This window comes from Pristiophorus japonicus, chromosome 16 (genome assembly GCF_044704955.1).
Source record: "Pristiophorus japonicus isolate sPriJap1 chromosome 16, sPriJap1.hap1, whole genome shotgun sequence".
In the NCBI taxonomy this organism is placed as follows: Eukaryota; Metazoa; Chordata; class Chondrichthyes; family Pristiophoridae; genus Pristiophorus; species Pristiophorus japonicus.
Window position 1 is genome coordinate 6,373,669 of NC_091992.1, and position 26,937 is coordinate 6,400,605.

At 49.0% G+C, this 26,937-nt stretch overlaps 1 protein-coding gene across 2 annotated transcripts in view; it reads left to right on the plus strand.

Moving 5' to 3' along the window:
- bcas3 (BCAS3 microtubule associated cell migration factor) overlaps nt 1-23,689 on the plus strand; it is a 936,691-nt gene extending 913,002 nt beyond the window's left edge. For both annotated transcript variants that reach the window (XM_070856931.1, XM_070856932.1), the window contains one exon: nt 23,365-23,689. In XM_070856931.1, the coding sequence (XP_070713032.1) occupies nt 23,365-23,513 (149 nt within the window). In that variant the 3' untranslated portion in view covers nt 23,514-23,689. The remainder of the gene's footprint in view (nt 1-23,364) is intronic.
- The last annotated feature ends 3,248 nt before the right edge of the window (nt 23,690-26,937 follow it).

The following is a 26,937-nucleotide window of genomic DNA, read 5'->3' on the forward strand; positions in this document are numbered from 1 at the left end:
CACTCACATATTCTCTCTCTCACACACACTCTCTCTCTCACACTCACATAGTCTCTCTCACACACACACTCTCTCTCTCACTCACATATTCTCTCTCTCACACACACACTCTCACACTCACATATTCTCTCTCTCACACACACTCTCTCTCTCACACTCACATATTCTTTCTCACACACACACTCTCTCTCACACTCACATATTCTCTCTCTCACACACACTCACACTCATATTCTCTCTCTCACACACACTCTCTCTCTCTCACTCACATATTCTCTCTCTCACACACACACTCTCTCTCACACTCACATATTCTCTCTCTCACACACACTCTCTCTCACACTCACATATTCTCTCTCTCACACACACTCTCTCTCTCTCACACTCGCATATTCTCTCTCTCACACACACTCTCTCTCTCACTCTCATACTCTCTCTCTCACACTCACATATTCTCTCTCTCACACACACACTCTCTCACACTCACTCTCTCTCACACTCACATATTCTCTCTCTCACACACACTCTCTCTCTCTCACTCACATATTCTCTCTCTCACACACACACTCTCTCTCACACTCACATATTCTCTCTCTCACACACACTCTCTCTCTCTCTCTCTCACTCACACTCGCATATTCTCTCTCTCACACACACTCTCTCTCTCTCTCACTCGCATATTCTCTCTCTCACAAACACACTCTCTCTCACACTCACATATTCTCTCTCTCACACACACTCTCTCTCTCTCTCTCTCTCACTCACACTCACATATTCTCTCTCACACACACACTCTCTCTCTCACTCACATATTCTCTCTCTCACACACACACTCACACTCACATATTCTCTCTCTCACACACACTCTCTCTCTCACACTCACATATTCTCTCTCTCTCACACACACACTCTCCCTCACACTCACATATTCTCTCTCTCACTCACACTCTCTCACACTCGCATATTCTCTCTCTCACACACACTCTCTCTCACACTCGCATTCTCTCTCTCACACACACTCTCTCTCTCTCACTCACATATTCTCTCTCTCTCACACACACACTCTCACACACACACTCTCTCTCACACACACACACTCTCTCTCTCTCACTCACATATTCTCTCTCTCACACACACACACTCTCACACACACACACACTCTCTCTCACACACACTCTCTCTCACACTCGCATATTCTCTCTCTCACACACACACTCTCTCTCTCTTACTCACATATTCTCTCTCTCACACACACACACTCTCTCTCTCACACACACTCTCTCTCTCACACTCACATATTCTCTCTCTCATACACTCTCTCTCTCTCACTCACTGTAAAACTCACCCTCCTCTGCCCTTGCTTTGCTGCTGTGTGTGTGAGTGTGCATTGCTGCAGCCACTGTTTCTCGCGGCTGCCGCTGATGTTGGGACCGGGGGCAGTGCCGGCACCGGGTTCCAGGCACAGAATCTGTACATGTATGCTGGTAATGTCCATCTTTTGTTACTGTTTGTAGCTGATTGTATTGATTCATTAAAGTTTTAACATAAATGTAAACTCGCCCTAACGATTGTATTTATTCATTAAAGTTTTAACTTTAAAATGTAGACTCACCATAACGGAAAAATCGTTTACCCAGAATAGCCCAATCCCCGAGAGACTCGGATAATCGAGAGTTGCCTGTACATCGACAGCAGCGGAGTGCATGAAAAGAGAGAATACGAAAAGATTAGGAGAGAAGTCAAAAAAACAATTAGGAAGGCAAAGAGGAACTATGAAATTAAATTATCAAGGAACATAAAACAAAATAGTAAAATATTTTATGGGCACATCAATAAAAAGGGAGGGTTGGGATAGGAATAGCGCCATTGAGGGATAGACAGGATAATACCACAGGTAACGATACGAGGGCTGGCAGAAATATTAAATCATTATTTTCCTTCAGTATTTACCAGGGAGATAGAATATTGGATGATGAGATAAGTACATTTAAAATAAAAAGAGGAGATATATTAAATAAACTAATCAAACTCAAAGAGGGTAAAATCCCTGGTCCTGATGGATTGCATCCGCGCATTTTTAAAGAATCAATGGAAGAGATAACAAAGGCATTACCACACATATTTAATAATTCATTTGAAAAAGCTGTAGTGCCAGAGGACTGGCAGATAGCCAACGTAATACCTATATTTAAGAAGGGGGATAGGACATGTCCAGGGAATTATAGACCAGTCAGCTTAACATCGGTGGTCAGAAAAATAATGGAATCCCTACCAAAGGAGAAAATAGAAGACCATCTAGAAACCAAAAATATAATAATGATTAGTCAGCATGGATTTCAAAAGAGAAAGTCTTGCTTGACCAACTTCATTGAATTCCTTGAAGGGATAATAGAGAGAGTAGATAATGGTAATGCAGTCGATGTAATTTATCTAGATTTTCAAAAGGCCTTCGATAAGGTACCCCATAATAGACTGATGAGCAAGGTCAGAGAGTGCGGAGTCAGAGGTCAAGTAGCAAAATGGATAGCTAGCTGGCTTCAAGACAGAAAACAGACAATAGGGGTAAAAGGTAGCTATTCACAGTGGCAGAAGGTGGATAGTGGTGTTCCATACGGATCAGTGCTGGGGCCACTGTTGGTCACAATTTATATTAACAATTTAGACTTTGGAATCAAAAACACAATTTCTAAATTTGCGGATGATACCAAATTGGGAGTGATAGTCAATACTGAGGAGAACTACAACAAATTACAGGAGGACATTAATAAACTTGCAGAATGGGCATAGAATTGGCAAATGAAGTTCAACACAGATAAATGTGAGGCATTACATTTTGGTAGGAATAATAGGGAGGTCACTTATTACTTGGAGAGTGTGAGTCTAGGTGGGGTAGAGGAACAAAGGGATCTTGGAGTACAACTACACAAATCACTAAATGTTGCGACATAGATCAGCAAGGCCATAAAAAAGCAAACCAAGCACAAGGGTTTATTTCTCGAGGTATAGAATTGAAAAGTAGGGAAGTTCTGCTAAACCTGTATCGAACCTTGGTTAGACCACACTTTGAGTACTGCGTACAGTTCTGGTCGCCATATTATAAAAAGGATGGAGGCACTGGAGAGGGTGCAGAGAAGATTTACAAGGATGATGCCAGAAATGTGAGAGTATACATATCAGGAAAGGATGAACAGGCTGGGTCTCTTTTCTCTTGAAAAAAGAAGGCTGAAGGATGACCTAATAGAGGTCTTTAAAATTATGAGAGGGATTTGCTAGAGTGGATACAGAGAGAATGTTTCCACTTGTGGGGAAGAGCATAACTAGAGGTCATCAATATAAGATAGTCACCAAGAAATCCAATAGGGAATTCAGAAGAAACTTCTTTACCCAAAAAGTGGTGAGAATGTGGAACTCGCTACCACAGGGAGTGGCTGAAACGAATAGTATAGATGCATTTAAGGGTAAGCTAGACAAGTATATGAGGGAGAAGGGAGTAGAGGGTTATGGTGATAGATTTAGATGAGGAAAGACTGGAGGAGGCTCGAGTGGAGCATAAATGCTGGCATGGACTGGTTGGGCCGAATGGCCTGTTTCGGTGTTATATATCCTATGTAAGCTCCCGGTCTGGCAATTCCTCGATATTAAACTTCTCATCTTTGTGTTCAAATCCTTCTATGGCTTCACCCCTCCCCAACTCTGTAACCTCCTTCAGCCCTACAACCCTCCGAGATCTTTGCACTCCTCCAATGCAGACCATTTGTGCATCCCCCACTTCCTTCACCCCACCATTGGTGACTATGCCTTCAGCTTTCTAGGCCCCATGCTCTAAGGGCTAGAACCTCCACTTTCTTTGCCTGCTTAACGCCCATTTTACCACTGAAATGACGTATAACCCCCATATATCGCCCATTTTAGCACAAAATGGAAACTGGCGGGCATTTTTCGGAAACTTATCGCCGAGCATTACTTTCTCCTTGTGCTTAACGGCGAGAAAAAATATTACCGCCGGCCCACTTTTTGGGGGCGGAATCAGCAGAATGGGCAAATTCAACGCCCATAATATCGCCCGGCATTACTTTCTACACAGAATTAACACCGAGATCCAATATTAACGCCCGCCCACTGTTTTTTGTCGTAAAGAGCATATTTACCCAAACTAGCGGGCATGGAGATCGCCCATCGTCAATTTCACCACCTTGCACACATATCGCCCACAATAAGTGGAACTAACCAGAACGAATCACAGTGGTTTGGACGCCATGTTCTAGATCACACGTCGTGTCCTTTAAAAGGCTGCTATGCTTCAACCTTAGCGGAGTTCGGATGTACTCTGCAGGTCGTTGGAGTTGATGTGAACATCTCTAAAAACATCTTGACCATACTGTGACCGATTGGAATTGAAGAGGTGTGTTTGTCGGGACATTCCTTATTTGTAAGCAATGGATGGAAAACATAGAGCTATTGCAATGTGGCCTGTCCTTTCTCACCCTCTCTTGGTGACCAAATATATGCAGCAGACTCGACATCGCCGAAGGAACGCTCCACTGCATTATGTGCCCAATGTAAGAAGTGACAGACAGATGAGGAGGACCAGACATTACACTCCCTGCAAGTACAAGGAGAAGCATTCTTACCTCGACTTGCCTGACACCATCTGCCTTTGGAGACTGCACTTGCACAAAGAGGTTATCATTGAGGTATGCCAGCTGATAAGGACAGATCTGCAGCCTGCCAGCACCATCAGTACTGCACTGTCCGTCGAGGTCAAAGTCACCGCGGCACTGTCGTTCTACGCCTCGGGTTCTTTTCAGACCACGGCTGGCGACATTTGCGGACTTTCTCAGCATGCCACACATCGCTGCATTAGACAGGTCACTGAAGCCCTGTACGCACACAGGAGGGACTTGATCAGCTTCCCTATGACCAGGGAGGCACAGAGTGAGAGGGCTCTAGGAGTCTCCAGAATTGCAAACTTCCCCAAGGTGCAGGGACCAATAGACTGTATGCACATCATGATGCTGAGGTTTTCAGGAACCGCAAGGGATTCCGCTCCCTGAATGTCCAGCTGATTGTCGACCACCAGCAAATTATACTGACAGTGAATGCTCAATTTCCGGGCAGCATCCATGATGCTCACATCCTGCATGAGAGCACTGTATCTGACTTGTTTAACAATGAACCACAAGGTCAATGCTGGATGCTTGGGGCAAAGGATATGGCCTCGCCACCTGGCTGATGACCCCCCCTGAGTGACTCCCACACCGAGGCCGAGAGGTGATACAACGAGAGCCACAGAGCAACTCGCAATATCGTGGAGAAAACCATTGGAGTGCAGAAGCAGCACTTTAGATGCCTGGACCACTCAGGAGGTGAGCTCCAATACCACCTTGAGCAGGTAGCTCAGGTCATGGTAGTGTGCTCCATGCTACACCAGTTGGCTGTCAGGAGGGGACAAAAATTGCTTGATGAGTCTGACAGTCCACCTCACCAGAGAGAGGAAGAGAAAGACGAGGAGGCAGATGCTGACATCATCCCAGACAATCAGGCTGATGCTGAAGCCATGCCCCTGCCCTCCTATAGACTGCATGAAAGGCCCCATGGTGGCATGATAGCTGCAAGAGCCTTACATCAGGAGCTCATCAATGATCGCTTTGCCTGAAAGAACGTTGGTGTTATTTACAAGGCTGACACACTGCTGGGTGTGCAGGTCAATGGTGAGCATCACCTTGGTGACAGTTAAAGTTTAAGTTGATTGAAGTCAAGTGTGATTATACCCTTTGATGTTAAGGAATCACCAGCATGTAATGGTGCAGCTATCTGAGCCAATGTGCTACAAGGTTTTATTAAATAATAAACATTTAAACCGAACAGTAGTCTGAAATCGTCAGTTTTTCTGTACAAACCAACCCTCCCCCTCCACCCCCTCACCCCCCCTACCCCCCGCTTCTCCTCCCCACCTCTACCCCTTCCCCTCCTGACTCCAAGCCGCCTGGCTGAGGAGGTCCTCAGGCGATGCTTCATTGGGCGGGGGGAGGGGAGGCGGGGGTGACGGCCGAAGTGCTGCTTGGGACGGGAGAGGACGGTCCCGAGGTGGGAACATGTTCCGAGCCATAAACAAGATGTTGCTGCTGGCTCTCGTGTGGTTGGCAATGGGGGTGCGTCACCTTGGGGTGCAGTGCGGGGCTCCGGGACCACTGGGAGACCTCTGCCACCAGTGTTCCTAGCTACCTGCTCCAGGGCCTCCTCCATCCCTTTCATGTTATATCTTATTTGTTGGACAAAAACTAGGTGCCAACTATGTTCTTGGTTCTTAGTAGGCTTTTTGCTGCTGGTGAATCTCCATCGTTCCTCCCACAACAGCCAGGCAAGCACACACCACAGCCACACACACTTTCAGTGCCTCTGAGCTCCCTCCATCTCTGTCTCCTCTTCTGCACAAGTCATGATGACCCTTGACCTCCTGAATCGCGGGAATCGAACGTTGCCATGCCGTTGCTAAGGACGGCCACATTTTATGGCAGAACGTCAAAAAAATTTTACGCTAACGCCCATATGATATCGCTCACGGTAACGGCCATTTTCAAAAATGGAAACTAGGTGTTTTGAGAATGGGCGAGAAGCCGACGATCTGAAAACCCCTTTTTAACTCCCACGCTGGAAATAACGCCCATTTTTGGGCGATAAGTACAAAAGTGTAGATTCTAGCCCTGTATCTCCACCTCTCCTTTAAGATGCTCCTCAAAACCTAGCTCTTTAACCAAGCTTTTGGTCACCCCTTAACTGTCCTAATGTCTCCTCCTTTGGCTCGGTGTTACATTTTTATCTGATTAGGCTCCTGTGAAGTGCCTTGGGACGTTTTATTATGCTAAAGCCGCTATATAAATGCAAGCGGTTGTTGTTGTAATCAGCTGAAAACTGACATTTCTTCGAGTGGGTGCTGTGGGGGGTTCTGTTGATCTCCCACCAAGTTATGGCAGGAGATCGGGAAAACCCTCGTGGAATTTGCGGTGCTCAGTGAAATTGGGGTGGACTGTAAAACAATTTATCTGAAAACCAGAGTCCATAAAGCAGAGATACATCAGTGAGCAGGGATCGAGCCGGTAGTTAATCATCGTTGGCCCTGCTTTAACGCTGAGCTTGTTGGATTCAGTTGTTGCTGGGCTCCAGTTGTCAGCTCCTCTCACCCAGCTACGACCCACACACCTCTCCCAGCTATCAAAACAAAGCACTGGGAACAAAAATCACATTTCCCATAAAAGAGCAGATTATTTTTAAACGTGAGAAAAAAAAACTGAAAGTTGAATAACTGCTAAATTATTTTCCATAGCCCTTATGGGAAGTGTTAAGATGGCAGTAATTAAAGGTCGTGACCCCCTGTTGCAACCAAGCGACTTCAAAACCTCCTATGCCGACAAGCATTTCTGACACTCGCAAACGCCATAGTTCAGTGCACTCCAATGCCATGCCCACGTAAACTACCATATAAAATAATTGTGGAATTCGCACCCACACAATTCTGCTGAGAAGGGGAACCATGGTCAGGAGAAATTACAAGGAGACGATGACCTGGCCTAGTGAGTGGGCATCATAGAAACATAGAAATTTGCAGTGCAGAAGGAGGCCATTGCGGCCCATCGTGTCTGCGCAGGCTGGGCTTGGCTCAGTGTGGCGCTATGTACTTGCATTCCTGGGACGGATGAGTAGGCTACAAGAGGTCAACGTTACTGCACTGTATGTTGAAATGTTCACGTGCTGTCGGGCAGGCTGAGGGCTGCAAGTGCAGTGCGCGGCCTGGTGTGTTACTGAGCTGTGCAGTCAGGCACATTCTAAGTTCAATCCTCGGTCTCTGTTGATTTAACTGTCCCTCTTCAGGGGGCGGTATCTGTAAGGTACAATTGTCCTCGTCCCCTGTGGGTTAGCGACTGGGAAAGTCAGCCGGACGTCTGCTGTCGTGCCCCCTACAGTCAAATAGCCTGTCGACGCTCCCACACACGTCACTCCCTTAAGTTCACACACGAAGGATCAGCATCTTCAGGAGAGGAGGGAGTGGAATGGAAGGAAGCACGCTCGACACTGAGCTGTTGAAGTGGGAATAACATGGGTTATTTTGAGTAAAAGAGCAAAGTAAGAATGATTAATGGGAGCACAGGGAGAAGTATGGAGAGAAATTGAAGGCAGTGTGACTGGCCATTCAGAGATGATTGAACTGGGGAAAGATCCTGAAATGAAGGATTGAATGGAGATGAAGGGTGTGCACTGGAAGAAATGATGGGCAGTTAAAATGACCATGTATTTTCAAAATAAGGTTTTAAAACAATGCAAACTTTAAGTACAATACCTGTCGAGGGCAATGTCCACTCCCAGGCTTATCCAATTGCTCTTGTCTCCCTTACTGTGGGGATCTGTGCCATGACTGCCTGCAGTGTGCCTGTCAATCCCTGGAATCCTCTATGCCACTCTACAGCGAGTACCCTCAGAGAGCATTACCTTAGGGATATAGGAGGATAAATTTTGCAAGGATCTCACCTGAGGGGAGCGGAGATAAGAGAACTGGGCACAGATGTCAGCAGATCTGATTCATGGTGCTCCTGATTATCCAGTCATTAAAATTGATTGGGCTGCTGACATGCAAAGACCAATTCTCCAAACCCATGCTCCCATTGATTGAGACTCTGCACCGGGGGTAGAGTTTGGCACAGTTAATCCTATGACGTATGTTAGGCTCCAGTATACAGGAACTTCCATTTCTATAGCGCCTTTCGCGACCTCGGGACGTCCCAAGGCGCTTTACAACCAATGAAGAGTAGTCACTGTTGTAATGTAGGAAACACGGCAGCCAACTTGTGCACAGCAAGCTCCCACAAACAGCAATGGGATAATGACCAGATAATTTGGGTTGTTTAGAAGTGTTGGTTGAGGGATAAATATTGGTCGGGCACCGTGGGGCACTTCCCTGCTCTTCTTTGAAATAGTGTCATGTGTTTAACTTCTCATCCGAAAGACGGCACCGCTGACAGTGTGGCACTCCCTCAGTACTGCCCCTCCGACAGTGCAGCGCTCCCTCAGTACTGCCCCGCCGACAGTGCAGCGCTCCCTCAGTACTGCCCCTCTGACAGTGCGGCGCTCCCTCAGTACTGCCCCGCCGACAGTGCAGCGCTCCCTCAGTATTGCCCCTCCGACAATGCAGCGTTCCCTCAGTACTGCCCCTCTACAGTGCGGCGCTCCCTCAGTACTGCCCCGCCGACAGTGCAGCGCTCCCTCAGTATTGCCCCTCCGACAGTGCAGCGCTCCCTCAGTACTGCCCCGCCGACAGTACAGTGCTCCCTCAGTACTGCCCCGCCGACAGTGCAGCGCTCCCTCAGTACAGCCCCTCCGACAGTGCAGCGCTCCCTCAGTACTGCCCCGCCGACAGTGCAGCACTCCCTCAGCACTGCACTGGGAGTGTCAGCCTGGATTCAGTGCTCAAGTCTCTGGAGTGGGACCTGAATCCACAACAAACAAAAGTATATGAGCACTTACCAGTGAAAGACTCCACCTATATCAGGTTAAAAAGCTATTTAAGATTTTCAGTTTTTCTAACTTCATTCTTCTGAAGATGCTGCCTTATCCTGGGTTATGGTTACACAGGCACTTCACCCAAGAGTCCATACTTGATGTGTGAGCTTAGACAGTGAATATCAGTAGGCTGGTTGACCATGGGGGCATCTAAAGTCAAGCATGATCCTGTTTTGTCACTGGGTTGGGTGAGGGAACAGTGCCCCAGCAAGAAGTCTTAATGGGGGGGGGGGGGGGGGGGGGGGGTTGAATTAAGAAAGATTTGCATTTATATAGTGATTTTTCACATCTCTCACAAACATCCCAATGCACTTCGCATGCAATGAATTGCTGTAAGTCAGTGTTATTATTGTAGGTAATCATTAATCAACAACAACTTACCTTTATATTGCGCCTTTAACATAGTAAAACGTTCCCAAAACATTTCACAGGAGCGTCATCAAATAAAATTTGACAACGAGCTACATAAGGAGACATTAGGACAGGTGACTAAAAGTTTGGTCAGAGGTTGGTTTTAAGGAATGTCTTAAAGGAGGAAAGAGAGGCGGAGATGTTTCAGGAGGGTATTCCAAAGCTGAGGACCTAGGTTAAAGAGATAAACACAGAAGTGATCATGTGCACAGCAAGGCCCAGCAATCAATAATGAGATGTCTGACCAGTTAATCTATTTTTGGTTGTGTTGATTGAGGGAGGGATGTTGGGGCAAGGCGCCATGAGAACTCCCTGCTCTTCTTCGGCATAACAGACCTCAGTTTTAATGTATCATCTGAAGGATGACACCTCCAACAGTACAACACTCCCTTGGTACTGCACTGGAGTGTCAACCGGTAGTAGGTGGGGCATCAGAGCCGAATCCAATCCTGTTCTCATCTGATACCCAGACATGCTTCTTCCAGTAGGAATCATTGATAGAATTGACTACTACTGGAGATACCAGGGATGAGGAAGTTCTGTTATGTGGAGAGACTGGAGAAGCTGAGGTTGTTCTCCTTAGGGCAGAGAAGTTTATGGTTAGATTTAATAGAGGTCTTCAAAATTATGAGGGTCTTGAAAGAGTAAATAAGGGGAAACTGTTTCCATTGGTAGGAGGGTCGGTAACCAGATTTTAAATAATTGGCAGAAGAACCAGAGGAGAGATGGGGAGAAATATTTTTATGCAGCGAGTTGTTATGATCTGAATGCACTGCTTGAAGAGCGGTGGAAGCAGATTCAATAGTAACTTTCAAAAGGAAATTAGGTAAATACTTGAAATGGAAGAATTTGTAGGGCTGTGGGGAAAGAGCATGGGGGGAGTGGGACTAATTGGATCGCTCTTTCAAAGAGTCGGCACAGGCACGATGGGCCGAATGACCTCCTCCTGTGCTGTAAGATTGTAAGTGGCAGATTAATTTTTTCCTTAGCCTGGCGGAGTTTCCCTCAATTGTAAAGCACCAGTTGTTTCTGCTGAGACCAGCTAACCCAGCACAGAGCAGCAAGCGAATGCAGGATCTCCTGTTCTGTGTGGCTCACTACCACAGCGGGCAGTGCCAGCAGCGGAACCGAGGGACATTTCTGTTTAGCTAATAATGCCAAGCAGCTAAAGAGTGACCTCATAAGCATCAAATGTGGTCAATCCATTTTCTGCTCTTCTGAATACAAGGCCAGCTTTGTTGCAACAACATCCTATTTTCCCCAGAAGTCACGTAGCTTCAATGCACTGCAAGGCTCCCTCTACACTCCACCAACAATGAGCCCTAACCCGCACCTCGGAAGGATGCCCACTATGACACCACGATGACATTCCCATTCTCACCACACCAGCCATCCTTTGTGGAGACTCAGGAGTGAGATTCTCAATTTAGTGCCTAATGATTGTAGTGTGCATTTCTAAGACACTTCCCAAACCTCATTCCATGCTGAATTCTCACAGCTGGAAGATCCCGCCAGTCTATGCCAGATTCAGTGTGGCTTCCCAGAGGTGCCAGGGATAGTGTAATAGCCAACTGCTCCGCCCAGTCCCCAGTGGTAAATACATTCCTCCCACTCCTTGTCTGGGAAACTGGCCATCTCATTGTGTTGTCAGCTGAACACAGAATGGGCCACTCACCTTCTCTCCCACACCAAAGAGAGCAAATGGACAGGGGACCCCCCCCCCCCCCCGCCGGAGGGGAAGAGTAGGAAGAGGGAGTGGGTAATGGAAACAAGAAATCGCACAAAGCATGGATTCTAAATTCAGGAGCAGGCTGCAGTAGGAAAAAGGCACCAAGTCTGATTGCAGCTTTGGCCTGTGTTTATTTTTCAATGTGCAGCCAATGCCCAGACAGGAGACATCTAACCAGAGACAGCTGCTTCCAGCGCCAGATGAAGATGAAAAATCAGACGGGATAAGTCGAGTATTAGTGTGGGATAGTTCATTAGTGTCATCACAGAATCAAATCAGGGCCTTAACTTCCTGAATTCAGCACGGAGACAGAGAGGGAATCACTGAACTAAGATGCGTGTTTCTGATAGAAAACCTAGAGGTCCACAGAGAGAAACAAGGCTGTGTTTGTAGTTTTATTTTCTCGCAGTTTTCACCCCTCCTCTCCCCAAAGACATTAGCTCTGGCTGGCGTACAGTCCCACAACACTACCCGTGCTCAGGTCCCTTACCCAAGCGGCCTTTCTTTGTGGTTAGATTTAGGATCAAGCTCTCATTATTCTGTCCCATGAATGCGCTGCCTGGAAAGGGTGGTGGAAGCAGAATCAATAGAAACTTTCAACGGGGAATTGGATATATACTTGAAAAGGAAAAAAAAATTGCAGGGCTGTGGGTAAAGAGCTGGGACATGGGACTAATTGGAGAGCTCTTTCAAAGAGCCGACACGGTTCAATGGACCGAATGACCTTCTGTGCTGTGTTATTCTATGTGTCACAATCCCAGGCTCTGAAGAGCAGCCCAACTTCTCCATTCCAATCTCCCATGTAGACGTACCCTGAATGTCATCTCTGGATGAAGTTGCCAGTTTAGTGTCAACCTATGAGCAGCTTTAAGCTATGGATCAGAATTGACAGGAATTAGGATGTGACTGCTCAAAGGCACCTCATGTCAGACCCTTTACAGCTGGTGGACAGAGAACTTTGGGTCCCAGCTCGTAGTAGAAGAGACGCCCCAGAATTTGTCTCTCATTCCCATATCTGACCTCAGAATAGGCCCACCTTAGCAGACCAGGCTTGGATCTCTCGAAGAAAGGTCATTCATTTTTTATTAGTGGTATCATCAGCCTACTTATAAAGGGGGTCAAGAGACAGGTTCATTCTTCTTAATGGGGGAGTGGACCTGACCCTCTCTCACCCTCCACCCTTCTCTCCCCCACAGATGACATTAGACCCCAGGCCTTCTGGCCTGTGTTGGGTGGGATGTGCCTGCCATGTTCCTCCCTCTGACCTCATTTCCTCTTAGGGTCAGCGCTGGAGATCAATGGCAGGTGCGATCCTGGCATATGTACCGGAATCGTAGCATTTCAAAATCCCTCTCCCTGACTGTTCAGGACATGCTTTGGGATCCCAGGCCCACTAACAATGGTGCAACATTCAGCGATCAAGGGCATGTGCACGATTACTTGTTTGTACTCCAAATGGATAATTTTCCATTTCTGCACTACTGGCCTGGGGCGTCGCCCATTGGAAGCCCGTATCATAAACCTTTAACATTACATAGTATTTACAGCACAGAAACAGGCCATTCAGCCCAACTGGTCTGTGCCGATGTTTATGCTCCACTCGAGCCTCCTCCACCCTTCTTCATCTCACCCCATCAGCATAACCCTCTATTCCTTTCTCCCTCGTGTACTTATCTAGCTTCCCTTAAATATATCTATTCTATTTGCCTCAACCACTCCCTGCAGTAGCGAGTTCCGCATTCCAACCGCTCTCTGGATAAGTATTGGATTTATCAGTGACGATCTTATTTGAGTGCCTAAATCTGAGGATTCTATCGGCCTACCAGTGGATGATGCATCTCGCTGCCAGCAGGCAGTCTGAAAATGACCCCTTTAGTGCCGAGGGTGGGGGGCTGAGAGCTGATATGAAGGGCAAAAAATTGAAGGCACAGTTTAAGGAGTATAGAAATAGCCTCAAAATAAAAAGTGTTTTCTGGCACAGAGGCAGTGGTTGGCTGTGCTGGATACCATGTGCTGTGGAGTGTCAGTTCCTGTGACCCCACCAATGCTGAGTTACTGACCTCAACCCAACATTTCTTGGCACTTGTGCCTTCTCCATCTTCTGCCTGCAGCATCAATCGGGCCAAGGTTGTGGTTTTGCTGGTCTGAGTGCTTTGTAAGTCTGAATGAGCTATGGATAGATTTGTGTCTGGCACTCCTTGATCAGCTCCCAGTCTTGGAATATTAAGGGAATCAAGGGATATGGGGACAGTGCAGGAAAGTGGAGTTGAGGTAGAACAGCCACGCTCACATTGAATGGCGGAGCAGGCTCGAGGGGCCGAATGGCCGACTCTAACTGTTGGAGGATGGCAGAACAGCATTAACGTGGGCCCAGAAACACAGCACTTGCCCCCTCCCCTTTTCCCTGGATCACGAAATAGTAGCTGCAGTGTGTGGAAGCGCGAAATAGATTAAACACTCAGTTCAATAATCAAAAGCAAACTACAAGCATAGATTCTAGATGTTGCCTCTTGCTGAGAGCTTTTTAGCCGAGGCAGTGAACCAGTAAGTGGAGAGTAATGCACTCTTCGACGTATTTTTTACGTTGGTTCAATCCCTGGCCTGTGCCCAGTTCACTGATTCAGCTCTGGTGACGCACCCGAGTTGGCCGCTGTGCCCCGAGTGCGTGCGGGGGTGGGGGGGAGGAATTAGCCAGGGTTCCTACTCTTGGATGAGACATTAAACTGATGCCCCATCTGCCCTCTCGGGTCGACGTAAACAATCCCACAGCATTATTTCGAAGAAGATCATCATCATCATCATCATCATCATAGGCAGTCCCTCGGAATCGAGGAAGACTTGCTTCCACTCTTTGTGGCTGAACAGTCCAATACGAGAGACACAGACTCTGTCACAGGTGGGGCAGACAGTCGCCGAGGGAAGGGGTGGGTGGGACTGGTTTGCCGCACGCTCCTTCCGCTGCCTGCGCTTGACCTCTTCACGCTCTCGGCGTTGACTCTCAAAGTGCTCAGCGCCCTCCTGGATGCACTTTCGCCACTTAGGGCGGTCTTTGGCCAGGGATTCCCAGGTGTCAGTGGTGATGTCGCACTTTATCAGAGAGGCTTTGAGGGTGTCTTAGTAATGTTTCCGCTGCCCACCTTTGGCTCGTTTGCCGTGAAGGAGCTCCGCATAAAGCATTTGCTTTGGGAATCTCGTGTCCGGCATGCGAACTATGTGGCCTGCCCAGCGAAGCTGATCGAGTGTGGTCAGTGCTTCAATGCTGGGGATGTTCGCCTGGACGAGGACACTGATGTTGGTGCGCATGTCCTCCCATGGGATTTGCAGGATCTTGCGGAGACATCATTGGTGATAGAAGAGCAAGAGAGTTCTCCCCAGTGTCCTGACCAATATTTATCCCTCAACCAAAATCCCTAAAAAAAAACATTAGAGGCTGCAGAGAGACATAGACAGATTGACTGAGTGGGCGAGAACATGGCAACTGGAATACAATGTGGAGAAGTGTGAAGTTATCCACCTTGGGAGGAAAAACAAAAAAGCAGAATATTTTTTTGAATGGTGAGAGACTAGGAAATGTTTGCATTCAGAGGGACCTGGGTGTCCCTGTACATGAATCACAGAAAGTTAACATGCAGGTACAGCAAGCAATTAAGAAAGCAAATGGTATGTTGGGCTTTGTTACAAAGTGATTAGAGTATAACAGTAAAGAAGTCTTACTACAATTATACAGGGCATTGGTGAGGCCACACCTGGAGCACTGTGTACAGTTCTGATCTACTGTAGGTTGTTCAGGGCAATCTGTGGACCGCAGCCTCGTTTGGTCCAGGTGCTTTCTGCAAATTTGTCCATTGTCTAGTTTGACTACAAACACCATACTCCCTTCTTTAGCTATCACCGTGCCCGCGATCCACTTGGGACCATGTCCATAGTTTAGCACATACACAGGGTCATTTAGATCAATTTCCCGTGACACAGTGGCGCGACCATCGTTTACATTTTGTTGCTGCCGCCTGCTCTCTACCTGATTATGCAGGTTGGGTGAACCAGCGAGAGTCTGGTTTTGTGTCCTTTTCATGAATAGCTCAGCCGGGGGCACCCCTGTGAGCGAGTGGGGTCTCGTGCGGTAGCTGAGCAGTACTCGGGACAGGCAGGTTTGGAGTGAGCCTTCTGTGACTTGTTTAAGGCTCTGTTTGATTGTACTGCCCGCTCTGCCTGCCCATTGGAGGCTGGTTTAAACGGGACCGAGGTGACATGTTTGATCACATTGCGGGTCATGAATTCTTTAAATTCGGCACTGGTGAAACTTGGCCCATTGTCAGTGACCAGTATGTCAGGCAGGCTCTGGGTGGCAAACATGGCCCTCAGGCTGTCAATGGTGGCAGTGGCGGTGCTTCCCGACATTATTTCACATTCAATCCATTTTGAAAAAGCACCCACCACCACCAGGAACATTTTACCGAAAAACAGGCCCACATAGTCAACATGGATCCTTGACCATGGTCTGGAGGGCCAGGACCACAAACTTAGTGGTGCCTCTCTGGGCACGTTGCTCAACTGAGCACACACGCTGAATTGCCGTACACAGGACTCTAAGTCAGAGTCGATACCGGGCCACCACACGTGGGACCTGGCTATCGCTTTCATCATTACTGTACCCGGGTGTGTGCTATGGAGATCCGAGATGAACGTCTCCCTGCCCTTTTTGGGTAGCACTACACGGTTACCCCACAACAGGCAGTCTGCCTGAATGGACAGCTTGTCCTTTCGCTGCTGGAACGGCTTGATTAGCTCTTGCATTTTAACGGGGATGCTGGCCCAGCTCCCATGCAGTACACAGTTTTTTACTAGGGACAGCAGAGGATCTTGGCTGGTCCAAGTTCTAATCTGGCGGGCCGTGACGGGTGATTTATTATTTTCAAATGCTTCCATGACCATCAACAAGTCTGCAGGCTGCGCCACTATCAACAAGTTTGCAGGCTGCGCCATTTCCACATCCGTGGTGGGCAATGGTAGCCGACTGAGAGCATCCGCACAGTTCTCGGTGCCTGGCCTGTGGCGGATGGTATAGTTATACGCTGATAGCCCTCAGCACTCACGCTATCAGCGTATGTGGGCTGAGGCATTTGTATTTAACCCCTTGTTTTCAGCGAACAGGGATATGAGGGGCTTGTGATGGGTTTCCAGCTCAAATTTGAGGCCAAACAGGTACTGATGCATTTTCTTTACCCCGAACACACACGCTAATGCCTCTTTCTCAATCATGCTGTAGGCCCTCTCGGCCTTAGACAAGCTCCTGGAGGCATAGGCGACAGGTTGCAACTTCCCCGCAATGTTAGCTTGAAATACACACCCGACTCCGTACGACGACGCATCACATGCTAGCACAAGTCTTGTACATGGGTTATACAATACAAGCAGCTTGTTGGAGCATAAAATGTTTCTGGCTTTCTCAAAAGCAATTACTTGTTTTTTTTTCCCCCATATCCAGTTCTCACCTTTACGCAATAACACGTGTAGGGGCTCTAAGAGGGTGCTTAGCCCCGGTAGGAAGTTACCAAAATAGTTGAGGAGTCCCAGGAACGACCGCAGCTCCGTGACGTTGTGTGGCCTGAGCACGTTCCTGATAGCCTCTGTCTTGGCGTCTGTGGGCCGAATGCCGTCCGCCGCGATCTTTCTCCTCAAAAACTCTACTTCTGTTTCCATGAAGACGTACTTCGACCTCTTCAGCCGCAGCCCTACACTATTCAGTCGCTGGAGGACCTCCTCCAGGTTTTGTAGGTGCTCGACGGTGTCCCGACCCGTGACCAGTATGTCGTCCTGAAAAACCACTGTGCGTGGTACCGACTTGAGTAGGCTCTCCATGTTTTCTCTGGCAGATCGCTGCAGCCGACCGAATTCCAAACAGGCATCTGTTGTAGATGAACAGTCCCTTGTGCGTGTTGATGCAGGTGAGGCCCTTCGAAGACTCCTCCAGCTCCTGCGTCATGTAGGCCGAAGTCAGGTCGAGCTTGGTGAACCTCTTGCCTCCTGCCAGCGTCGCAAATAGGTCATCTGCCTTAGGTAGCGGGTATTGGTCCTGCAGCGAGAAACGATTAATAGTTACTTTATAATCGCCGCAGATCCTGACCGTGCCATCACTTTTGAGTACTCGATCAATCAGGCTGGCCCACTCGCTGAATTCCACTGGGGAGATGATGCCCTCGCGTTGCAGCCTGTCCAGCTCGATTTCCACTCTCTTCCTCATCATGTGAGGTACCGCTCGCGCCTTGTGGTGAATGGGTCGTGCCTCTGGGACCAAGTGGATCCGCACCTTCGCTCCGGAAAAGTTTCTAATGACTGGCTCAAAAAGGGAAGGACATTTGTTAAGGACCTGGGTACATGAGGCCTCATCGACATGTGATAGCGCTCGGATGTCATCCCAGTTCCAGCGGATTTTGCCCAGCCAACTCCTTCCAAGCAGTGTGGGGCCATCACCCGGGACAATCCAGAGTGCCAGATCGTGCACCGTGCCCTCGTAGGTGACCTTGACCATGGCGCTGCCCAGGACAGTGATAAGCTCTTTGGTGTACATTCTCAATTTCATGTGGATGGGGCTCAGGGCTGGTCTGAATGCCTTGTTGCACCACAGTCTCTCAAACATCTTTTTACTCATGATGGATTGGCTAGCGCCAGTGTCCAGTTCCATGGCTATGGGTAAGCCATTCAATTTTACATTTAGCATTATAGGTGGACATTTCGTCAAAAATGTATGCACCCCGTCAGCATCTGCCTCCTTTGAGGCTCAAAATTGCTTTGATCCACCATGGACCGATCTTCCTCTGCCACGTGGTGGTTAGCAGGTTTTGCAGAGCTTGTAGCTCATTTGCAAGCTCGTTGGAGGTTCCCCATTGTTCCACAGCTCTTGCAAACATACCCTTTGGAGCGGCATGAATAGGCTGAATGGAAGCCTCCACAACGCCAACAAGGTGTGAATTGCCTTGCATTTATCCTTTGTTATGGATTCTGAGTCATCTGGGTCACCTGAGGCCTGTTGGCAGTTGCAGACTCGTGATTTCTGCCTGTACATTTCTGCTCGCAAACACAGTTCCAGTTAATTTATGAACATTGCTAGCACTTGTGTGCTGAGAGATTTGTTTGGTGTTAGCACTGGTGGACATAAACGCCTGTGCTATCGCAATGGCCTTACTGAAAGTCGGTGTCTCTGCAGTCAAAAGTTTTCGTAGGATGGTCTCGTGGCCAATGCCCAGTACAAAGAAGTCTCTGAGCATTTGCTCCAGGTAGCCATCAAACTCACATTGTCCTGCAAGTCGCCTTAGCTCGGCGACGTAGCTCGCCACTTCCTGACCTTCAGATTGCTGGCACGTATAGAACCAATATCTCGCCATCAGCACGCTCTCCTGCGGGTTAAGATGCTCCCAAACCAGTGTACACAGCTCCTCATACGACTTATCTGTGGATTTCACCGGAGCTAGAAGATTCTTCATGAGGCTGTAGGTCGGTGCCCCGCAGAGGAGGACCGCTCTCCTTTTTGCAGCGCTTCCTTCTCCGTCCAGCTCGTTGGCTACAAAGTACTGGTCTAGCCATTCGACATCGGTTTCCCAGTCCTCACCCTCCGAGAACTTCTCCAGGATGCCCAGTTTGCTGCATCTTTGCGTTGGATTCGAATACTCGTCGCCAGTTATTGTGTTCCTTACACAGATGAGACTGCACACAGGGAGGTTAAAGTAACAGTGACCTCAGTTTTTATTAAGACACTCCAGAGTGAGGAACAGGCCTTAGAGGCCGGCTTATATACAGTGCTCCCAAGGGATACTGGGATCCCTTGGGACTTCAGGGGATGCACTCCCTGGTGGCGGAACAAGGGAGTGCATGCTTTACAGACACACAACAATCCCCACCACAGCTCCTGTTAGAGGGTGGCAGAACGGCATGAATGTGAGCGCAGGAGCACAGCACCTGCCCCCTCCCCTTTTCCCTGGATCAGGAAACAGTGGCTGCAGTGTGCAGGAGCGTGAAATAGATTAAACACTCAGTCCAATAATCAAAAGCAAACTAAAAGCATAGATTCCAGATGCATGGATCGTACCAACGCTCTTCTCGATCTTCCTCGCTGCAATACTCCATCTCACTCTCAACAAGCTCCCCGCTGGAGTGGAACTAAACTGTAGTTCAATCTTCGTCACCTCCAGGCTAGATCCATCCTCTGTCATCGAACTACAGTACGTGGACGACACTTGCGCCTGCGCACATTCAGAGGCCGAACTCCAAACCAGCGTCAGCATCTTCACCGAGGCGTATGAAAGCATGGGACATACAATAAACATCTGTATGACAAAGGTCCTCCACCAACCTGACCCCGCCACACAGCACTGCCCCCCCCGGTCATCAAAATTCATTGCGCAGCCGTAGACAAATTGGACCATTTTCCATACCTCAGGATCCTACTATCAGCAAGGGCAGACATTGACGACGAGATCCAACACTGCCTCCAATGTGCCAGCGCAGGCTTTGGGTCGTCTGAGGAAGAGAGTTTTTGAAGACCAAGACCTCAAATCTAGCATCAAGCTTATGGTCGACAGGGCAGTAGTGATACCTGCCCTCCTATATGGCTTAGAGATGTGGACCCTCTACAGTAGACACCTCAAAGTGCTGGAGAAGTACCACCAGCGCTGCCTCCGCATGATCCTACAAATCCACTGGGAGGATAGACGCACCAACGTCAGTGTTCTCGATCAGACCATCATCCCCAGCATCGAAGCACTGACCACACTCGACCAGTTCCGTTGGGCGGGCCATATCGTCCGCATGCCTGACACGAGACTCCCAAAGCAAGCGCTCTACTCGGAACTCCTACATGGCAAGCGAGCCCCAGGTGGGCAGACAAAGTGCAACATCCCCACCGGCACCTGGGATTCCCTGGCCCAAGACCGCCCTAAGTGGAAGAAGAGCATCCGGGAGGGCGCAGAGCACCTCGAGTCTCGTCGTCAAGAGCATGCAGAAACCAAACGTAGACAGCAGAAGGAACGTGCGGAAAGCCAGACTGCCCACCCACCCTTTCCCTCAATGACTGTCTGTCCCACCTGTGACAGAGACTGTAATTCCCGTATTGGAGAGTACAGTCACCTGAGAACTCACTTTTAGAGTGGAAGCAAGTCTTCCTTGATTTCGAGGGGCTGCCTATAATGATGATGAAACGCTCAGTCCAATAATCAAAGGCAAACTACAAGCATAGATTCCAGATGTTGCCTCTTGCTGAGAGCTTTTTAGCCGAGGCAGTGAGCCAGTGAGTGGAGAGTAGCGCATTCTTTGACGTATTTTTTACACTCTCCCAGCACTCTTTAACAGAGTCATCACTGTGGCTTTCACTGAAAAAAGTAGCTTCCAGTACCCGATGACTCAGTGGGTAATTTCACAGCCCAGTTTGGGACTGAGCCACACAGGTCTGGTTCAATCCCTGGCCTGTGGCCCAGTTCGCTGATTCAGCTCTGGTGACACACCCGAGTTGGCCGCTGTGCCCCCTGAGTGCACGGGGTGGGGGGGGGGGGGAGCGGCAGGTGGAAATCAGCCAGGCTTCCTGCTCTTGGATGAGACGTTAAACTGATGCCCCATTTGCCCTCTCAGATAAACTTAAAAGATCCCACAGCATTATTTTGAAGAAGTGCAAGGGAGTTCTCCTCAGTGTCCTGACCAATATTTATCCCTCAACCAACATCACTAAAAAATCATTAGAGACTGCAGAGAGATATAGACAGGTTGACTGAGCGGGCGAGAACATGGCAAATGGAATACAACGTGGGGAAGTGTGAAATTATCCACTTTGGTAGAAAAAACAAAAAAGCAGAGCATTTTTTGAATGGTTTGCATTCAGAGGGACCTGGGTGTCCTTGTAAATGAATCACAGAAAGGTAACACGCAGTTACAGCAAGCAATTAAGAAAGCAAATGGTATATTAACTTTTGTTACAAAGGAATTAGAGTATAAGAGTAAAGAAGTCTTACTACAATTACACAGGGCATTGGTGAGGCCACACCTGGAGTACTGTGTACAGTTCTGGTCTCCTTGCCTAAGGAAAGACATACTTGCCTTAGAGGGAGTGCAACAAAGGTTCACTAGACTGATTCCTGGGATGGGGGGGATTACCCTATGAGGCGAGATTGAGTAGACTAGGCCTATATTCCCTCGAGTTTAGAAGAATGAGAAGTGCTCTATTTGAAACATATAAAATTCTTAAGGGGCTTGACGGGATTAATGCTGGGAAAATGTTTCCCCTGGCTGGAGAGTCTAGAATAAGGGGTCACAGTCTCAGAATAAAGGGTCGGCCATTCAGGACTGAGATGAGGAGAAATTTCTTCACTCAAAGAGTGGTGAATCTTTGGAATTCTCTACCCCAGAGGGCTGTCAATGTTCAGTCATTGAGTATATTCAAGACAGAGGTCGATACATTTTTGGGAAGTAATGGAATCAAGGGATATGGGGATAATGCCGAAGATGGAGTTGAGGTAAAAGATCAGCCATGATCTTATTGAATGGCGGAGCAGGCTTGAGCATGGCCTACTCCTGCTCCTAATTCTTATATTCTTATTTATCACACTGCTATTTGCAGAGCTTGCTGAGTACAAATAGGCTTCTGCGTTTCCTACATTACAACAGTGGCTACACTTCAAAAGTACTTCATTGGCTGTAAAGCACTTTGTAGTGAAAGCTGCGATAGAAATGCAAGATCTTTCTTTCTGATCGCTATCCAATGACGTCTGCTGGGAAATGCTTAAGTGTGAACATTAGGCGAAGGCAATATCGAGCTCGCCTGTGATGTCTCTCACAGTCAGGGCGACTGCTAAAACTCACTGCTTGAGGCAGGGGCGTTCAGGCTGGCGTTCTCACCATGGACTCCGTGGGGCACAATAAGGTTTAAATCAATGTTCCCATAAATTCCCAGGTATTGCCAGCTGCTGGTACCAACAGATCATGCGGTTCTGATTTAGAATTTATCCAAACAGAACTAAGATGAGATCTGTCCAAGCCTCCAGGCCCACGGAATTCAATCCGGCATGTAAGCAGCAGTAGGAGCGAGTTGCCTGGGTTTTGAGAGCCAATTGCCAGGGCTCTTGGCGGGGGCTATAAGTTCGGAGGCGGTGTCCTGGGCCAATATTTATCGCTCGACCAACATCACTAAAAACAGACTATCTGGTCATTTATCTCGTTGCTTTTGGTAGGACATTGCGCATTAGCTGCCATGTTTTCCACGTTGCAGCAGTGACAATACTTTATGACATAAAACTTTTTGGAACATAGTAAGGTTGTGAAAGGCGTATTAATTCAAGTTTTCCTTTCTTTCTTCCTCTTTCCTAGTCTCAACCCACCCAAGGAATGCCCACTTGTGTGAGATACCAGGGGGAGGGTGGCAATGATTTCTGTACCCCAGTGAGAGTGCTCGAGGGTAAAGGGAAAAAACGCGCATGCAGGAAATTGTGAATGGGCGGCGCAGCCCAACAAAAATTAGAGGGAACATTGGTCGCAGGTACTTGCGGAGCTGTACCCCCGAGATGATTCTCCGCCTTCAGGAGAGGGGAAGTTAGCAAAGAAAATCCAAGGGAAAAGTTTCCAGGGAGGGTGTGATTTCCTGTTGATCTCCTGTGACGTGTTGGCTGAAACGTTTCTCTCCTGTTTCCTTGCAGAGCTCCAGCGTGAAGGGAGTATCGAGACCCTGAGCAACAGCTCCGGCTCCACTAGCGGAAGCATCCCGCGCAACTTCGAGGGCTACCGCTCACCACTGCCCACCAACGAGAACCAGCCACTCAGCCTCTTCCCAACCAGTTTCAACTGAGCACCTCCCCCCGACCTCCCGACCCCCTCCCCAACATCGGAGCCGGTTACCTTTTTTTTTTGCACAAGGTTGATTGCAGCCGATGCTGGATAGGCCAACAAAAGGGAACACCGGATATTATCTAGCTCTGCCCCCTCCGGTAACTGCCGCAGTGAGACACTATCATCGGAATTGGCGGGGGGGAGAGGGGCGGGGTGGGGGGGGGGGGGCAATCGCAGGATTAACTCTTTAACTCCCGGTTCGCACTGACTTGTGAAATGTGAAAGTGCCCATAGGGCTTTCCGATTCTCCAGATGTCTCTGAATCCCCACCAATTTCAGACACTGACAAACGGGAGCGCTTGGAGCTGCTAAGTCCTGGCTGTGCTGACATCTACTTCACGTCATGTTTGTTTCTGTTTAAGAATCTAAGCATCTTGCAAAGCGAGGGTTGTTTTACTCCTGTGGGGGTATTTTTGTTGCCTTATCGTGGCTCACTCGGAGCCTTCAGTTGACACTGTTTAGGTTTTATCGAGAACCTGCCGTTATCTGAAGCGTTCTCGTCCCTTCTGTGGATTTCTGTGACTGGGCTTCTATCATTATTAAACAGCACAGGGAGGGATCTGCCCACTGACTCCCTTTACATTTCTAATATTCCCGTTAAAGCTGTGAGTGCTGCTGACCTCCCTGGAATGGTGGTAGGGAGGGGTGGTAGGAGTCGGTCAGGGAAGTTTCGGGGCCAGTGTGTGTACTGTCGTAGCAACAAGAATCACAGGAGTAAACTGGATTAAGAGCAGTCATCTGTATATTCGGTTCCCAGACTCTGAGGCCTCTGTGCTCCCACTCCCCCAGTGATGTTGTCAAGACTCACAGGGTAAATATATATCTTTTTTAAATCATTGGAAAAAATTAAAAAGGATGTGAATGGAATTCTGGGGGGAGAGATTACTGAAGAGTATCAGTGGGAAGGTTCCCAAAAATCCCTTTATGTACTGGCAGCTACTAATGGGTAAGCTGGATTTCTACCTTGGCTTTCTTTCCTCCATCTAGTTTAGTCACTCTTCTTTTGAAGTGCTGACTCTCCCTGGAATACGGGTTCCACGGGTGCTGACTCTCCCTGGGCTACAGGTTCCAAGGGTGCTGACTCTCCCTGGGCTACGGGTTCCATGGGTGCTGACTCTCCCTGGGCTACGGGTTCCATGGGTGCTGACTCTCCCTGGGCTACGGGTCCCATGGGTGCTGACTCTCCCTGGGCTACGGGTTCCATGGGTGCTGACTCTCCCTGGGCTACGGGTTCCATGGGTGCTGACTCTCCCTGGGATACGGGTTCCATGGGTGCTGACTCTCCCTGGGCTACGGGTCCCATGGGTGCTGACTCTCCCTGGGCTACGGGTTCCATGGGTGCTGACTCTCCCTGGGCTACGGGTTCCATGGGTGCTGACTCTCCCTGGGCTACGGGTTCCATGGGTGCTGACTCTCCCTGGGATACGGGTTCCATGGGTGCTGACTCTCCCTGGGCTACGGGTTCCATGGGTGCTGACTCTCCCTGGGCTACGGGTCCCATGGGTGCTGACTCTCCCTGGGCTACTGGTTCCATGGGTGCTGACTCTCCCTGGGCTACGGGTCCCATGGGTGCTGACTCTCCCTGGGATACGGGTCCCATGGGTGCTGACTCTCCCTGGGATACGGGTCCCATGGGTGCTGACTCTCCCTGGGCTACATAAGAACATAGAAATTAGCATCAGGAGTCAGCCATATGGCTCCTCGAGCTTGCTCCGCCATTCAATAAGATCCTGGCTGATCTTTGACCTCAACTCCACTTTCCTGCCCGATCTCCATATCCCTTGATTCCCTTAATATCCAAAAATCTATTTGTCTCAGCCTTGAATATACTCAAAAAAATCAGCATCCACAGCCCTTTGGGGTAGAGAATTCCAAAGATTCACAACTCTCTGAGAGATAAAATTCCTCATTTTGGTTTTGAATGGCCGAACCCTTATCCTGAGACTGTGCCCCCTAGTTCTAGAGTCTCCAGCCATGGGAAACAACCTTTCATCATCTACCCTGTAAATCCCCCTCAGAATCTCTGCAGGTTCCACGGGTGCTGATGCTCACTGGGGTACAGGTTCCAGAGACACAGACTCTCACTGGGGTAAAGGTTCCACAGACACTGACTCTCAATGGATAAAGGTTCCACAGACACTGATTCTCACTGGCGTAAAGGTTCCACAGACACTGACTCTCACTGGGGTACGGGCCCCACACACACTGACTCTCACTGGGGTACGGGTCCCACACACACTGACTCTTACTGGGGTACGGATCCCACACACACTGACTCTCACTGGGGTATGGATCCCACACGCACTGACTCTCACTGGGGTACGGGTTCCACAGACACTGACTCTCACTGGGGTACGGGTCCCACACACACTGCCTCTCATTGGGGTACGGGTTCCACACACACTGCCTCTCATTGGGGTACAGGTCCCACGCACACTGACTCTCACTGAGTACAAGTCCCACACACACTGACTCTCACTGGGGTACGGGTCCCACACACACTGCCTCTCATTGGGGTATGGGTTCCACACACACTGCCTCTCATTGGGGTACAGGTCCCACGCACACTGACTCTCACTGAGTACAAGTCCCACACACACTGACTCTCACTGGGGTACGGGTCCCACACACACTGACACTCACTGGGGTATGGGTTCCACACACACTGACTCTCACTGGGGTATGGGTTCCACACACACTGCCTCTCATTGGGGTACGGGTCCCACGCACACTGACTCTCACTGGGGTATGGGTCCCCCGCACACTGACTCTCACTGGGGTACAGGTCCCACACACACTAACTCTCACTGGGGTATGGGTTCCACACACACTGACTCTCACTGGGGTATGGGTTCCACACACACTGCCTCTCATTGGGGTACAGGTCCCACGCACACTGACTCTCATTGGGGTACGGGTCCCCCGCACACTGACTCTCACTGAGGTACAGGTCCCACACACACTGACTCTCACTGGGGTACGGATCCCACACACACTGACTCTCACTGGGGTACGGGTCCCACACACACTGACTCTCACTGGGGTATGGGTCCCACAAACACTGACTCTCACTGGGGTACAGGTCCCACACACACTGACTCTCACTGGGGTATGGGCCCCACAAACACTGACTCTCACTGGGGTACAGGTCCCACACGCACTGACACTCACTGGGATACGGGTCCCACACACACTGTCTTTCACTGGGCTACGGGTTTGATGAGTGCTATTAATCCTCTGGGATTGATTCCAGTTGCCATTTTCATGAGTCCAGAGAGGGATTGTTAACTCAGCTTTGCAGGAAGGGTGCGAGGGAAACCTCAGTCCCTTCCTCACCTGATGACCACACAAGCTTCCCTCCTGAAGGGTCATTGGATAGCGTC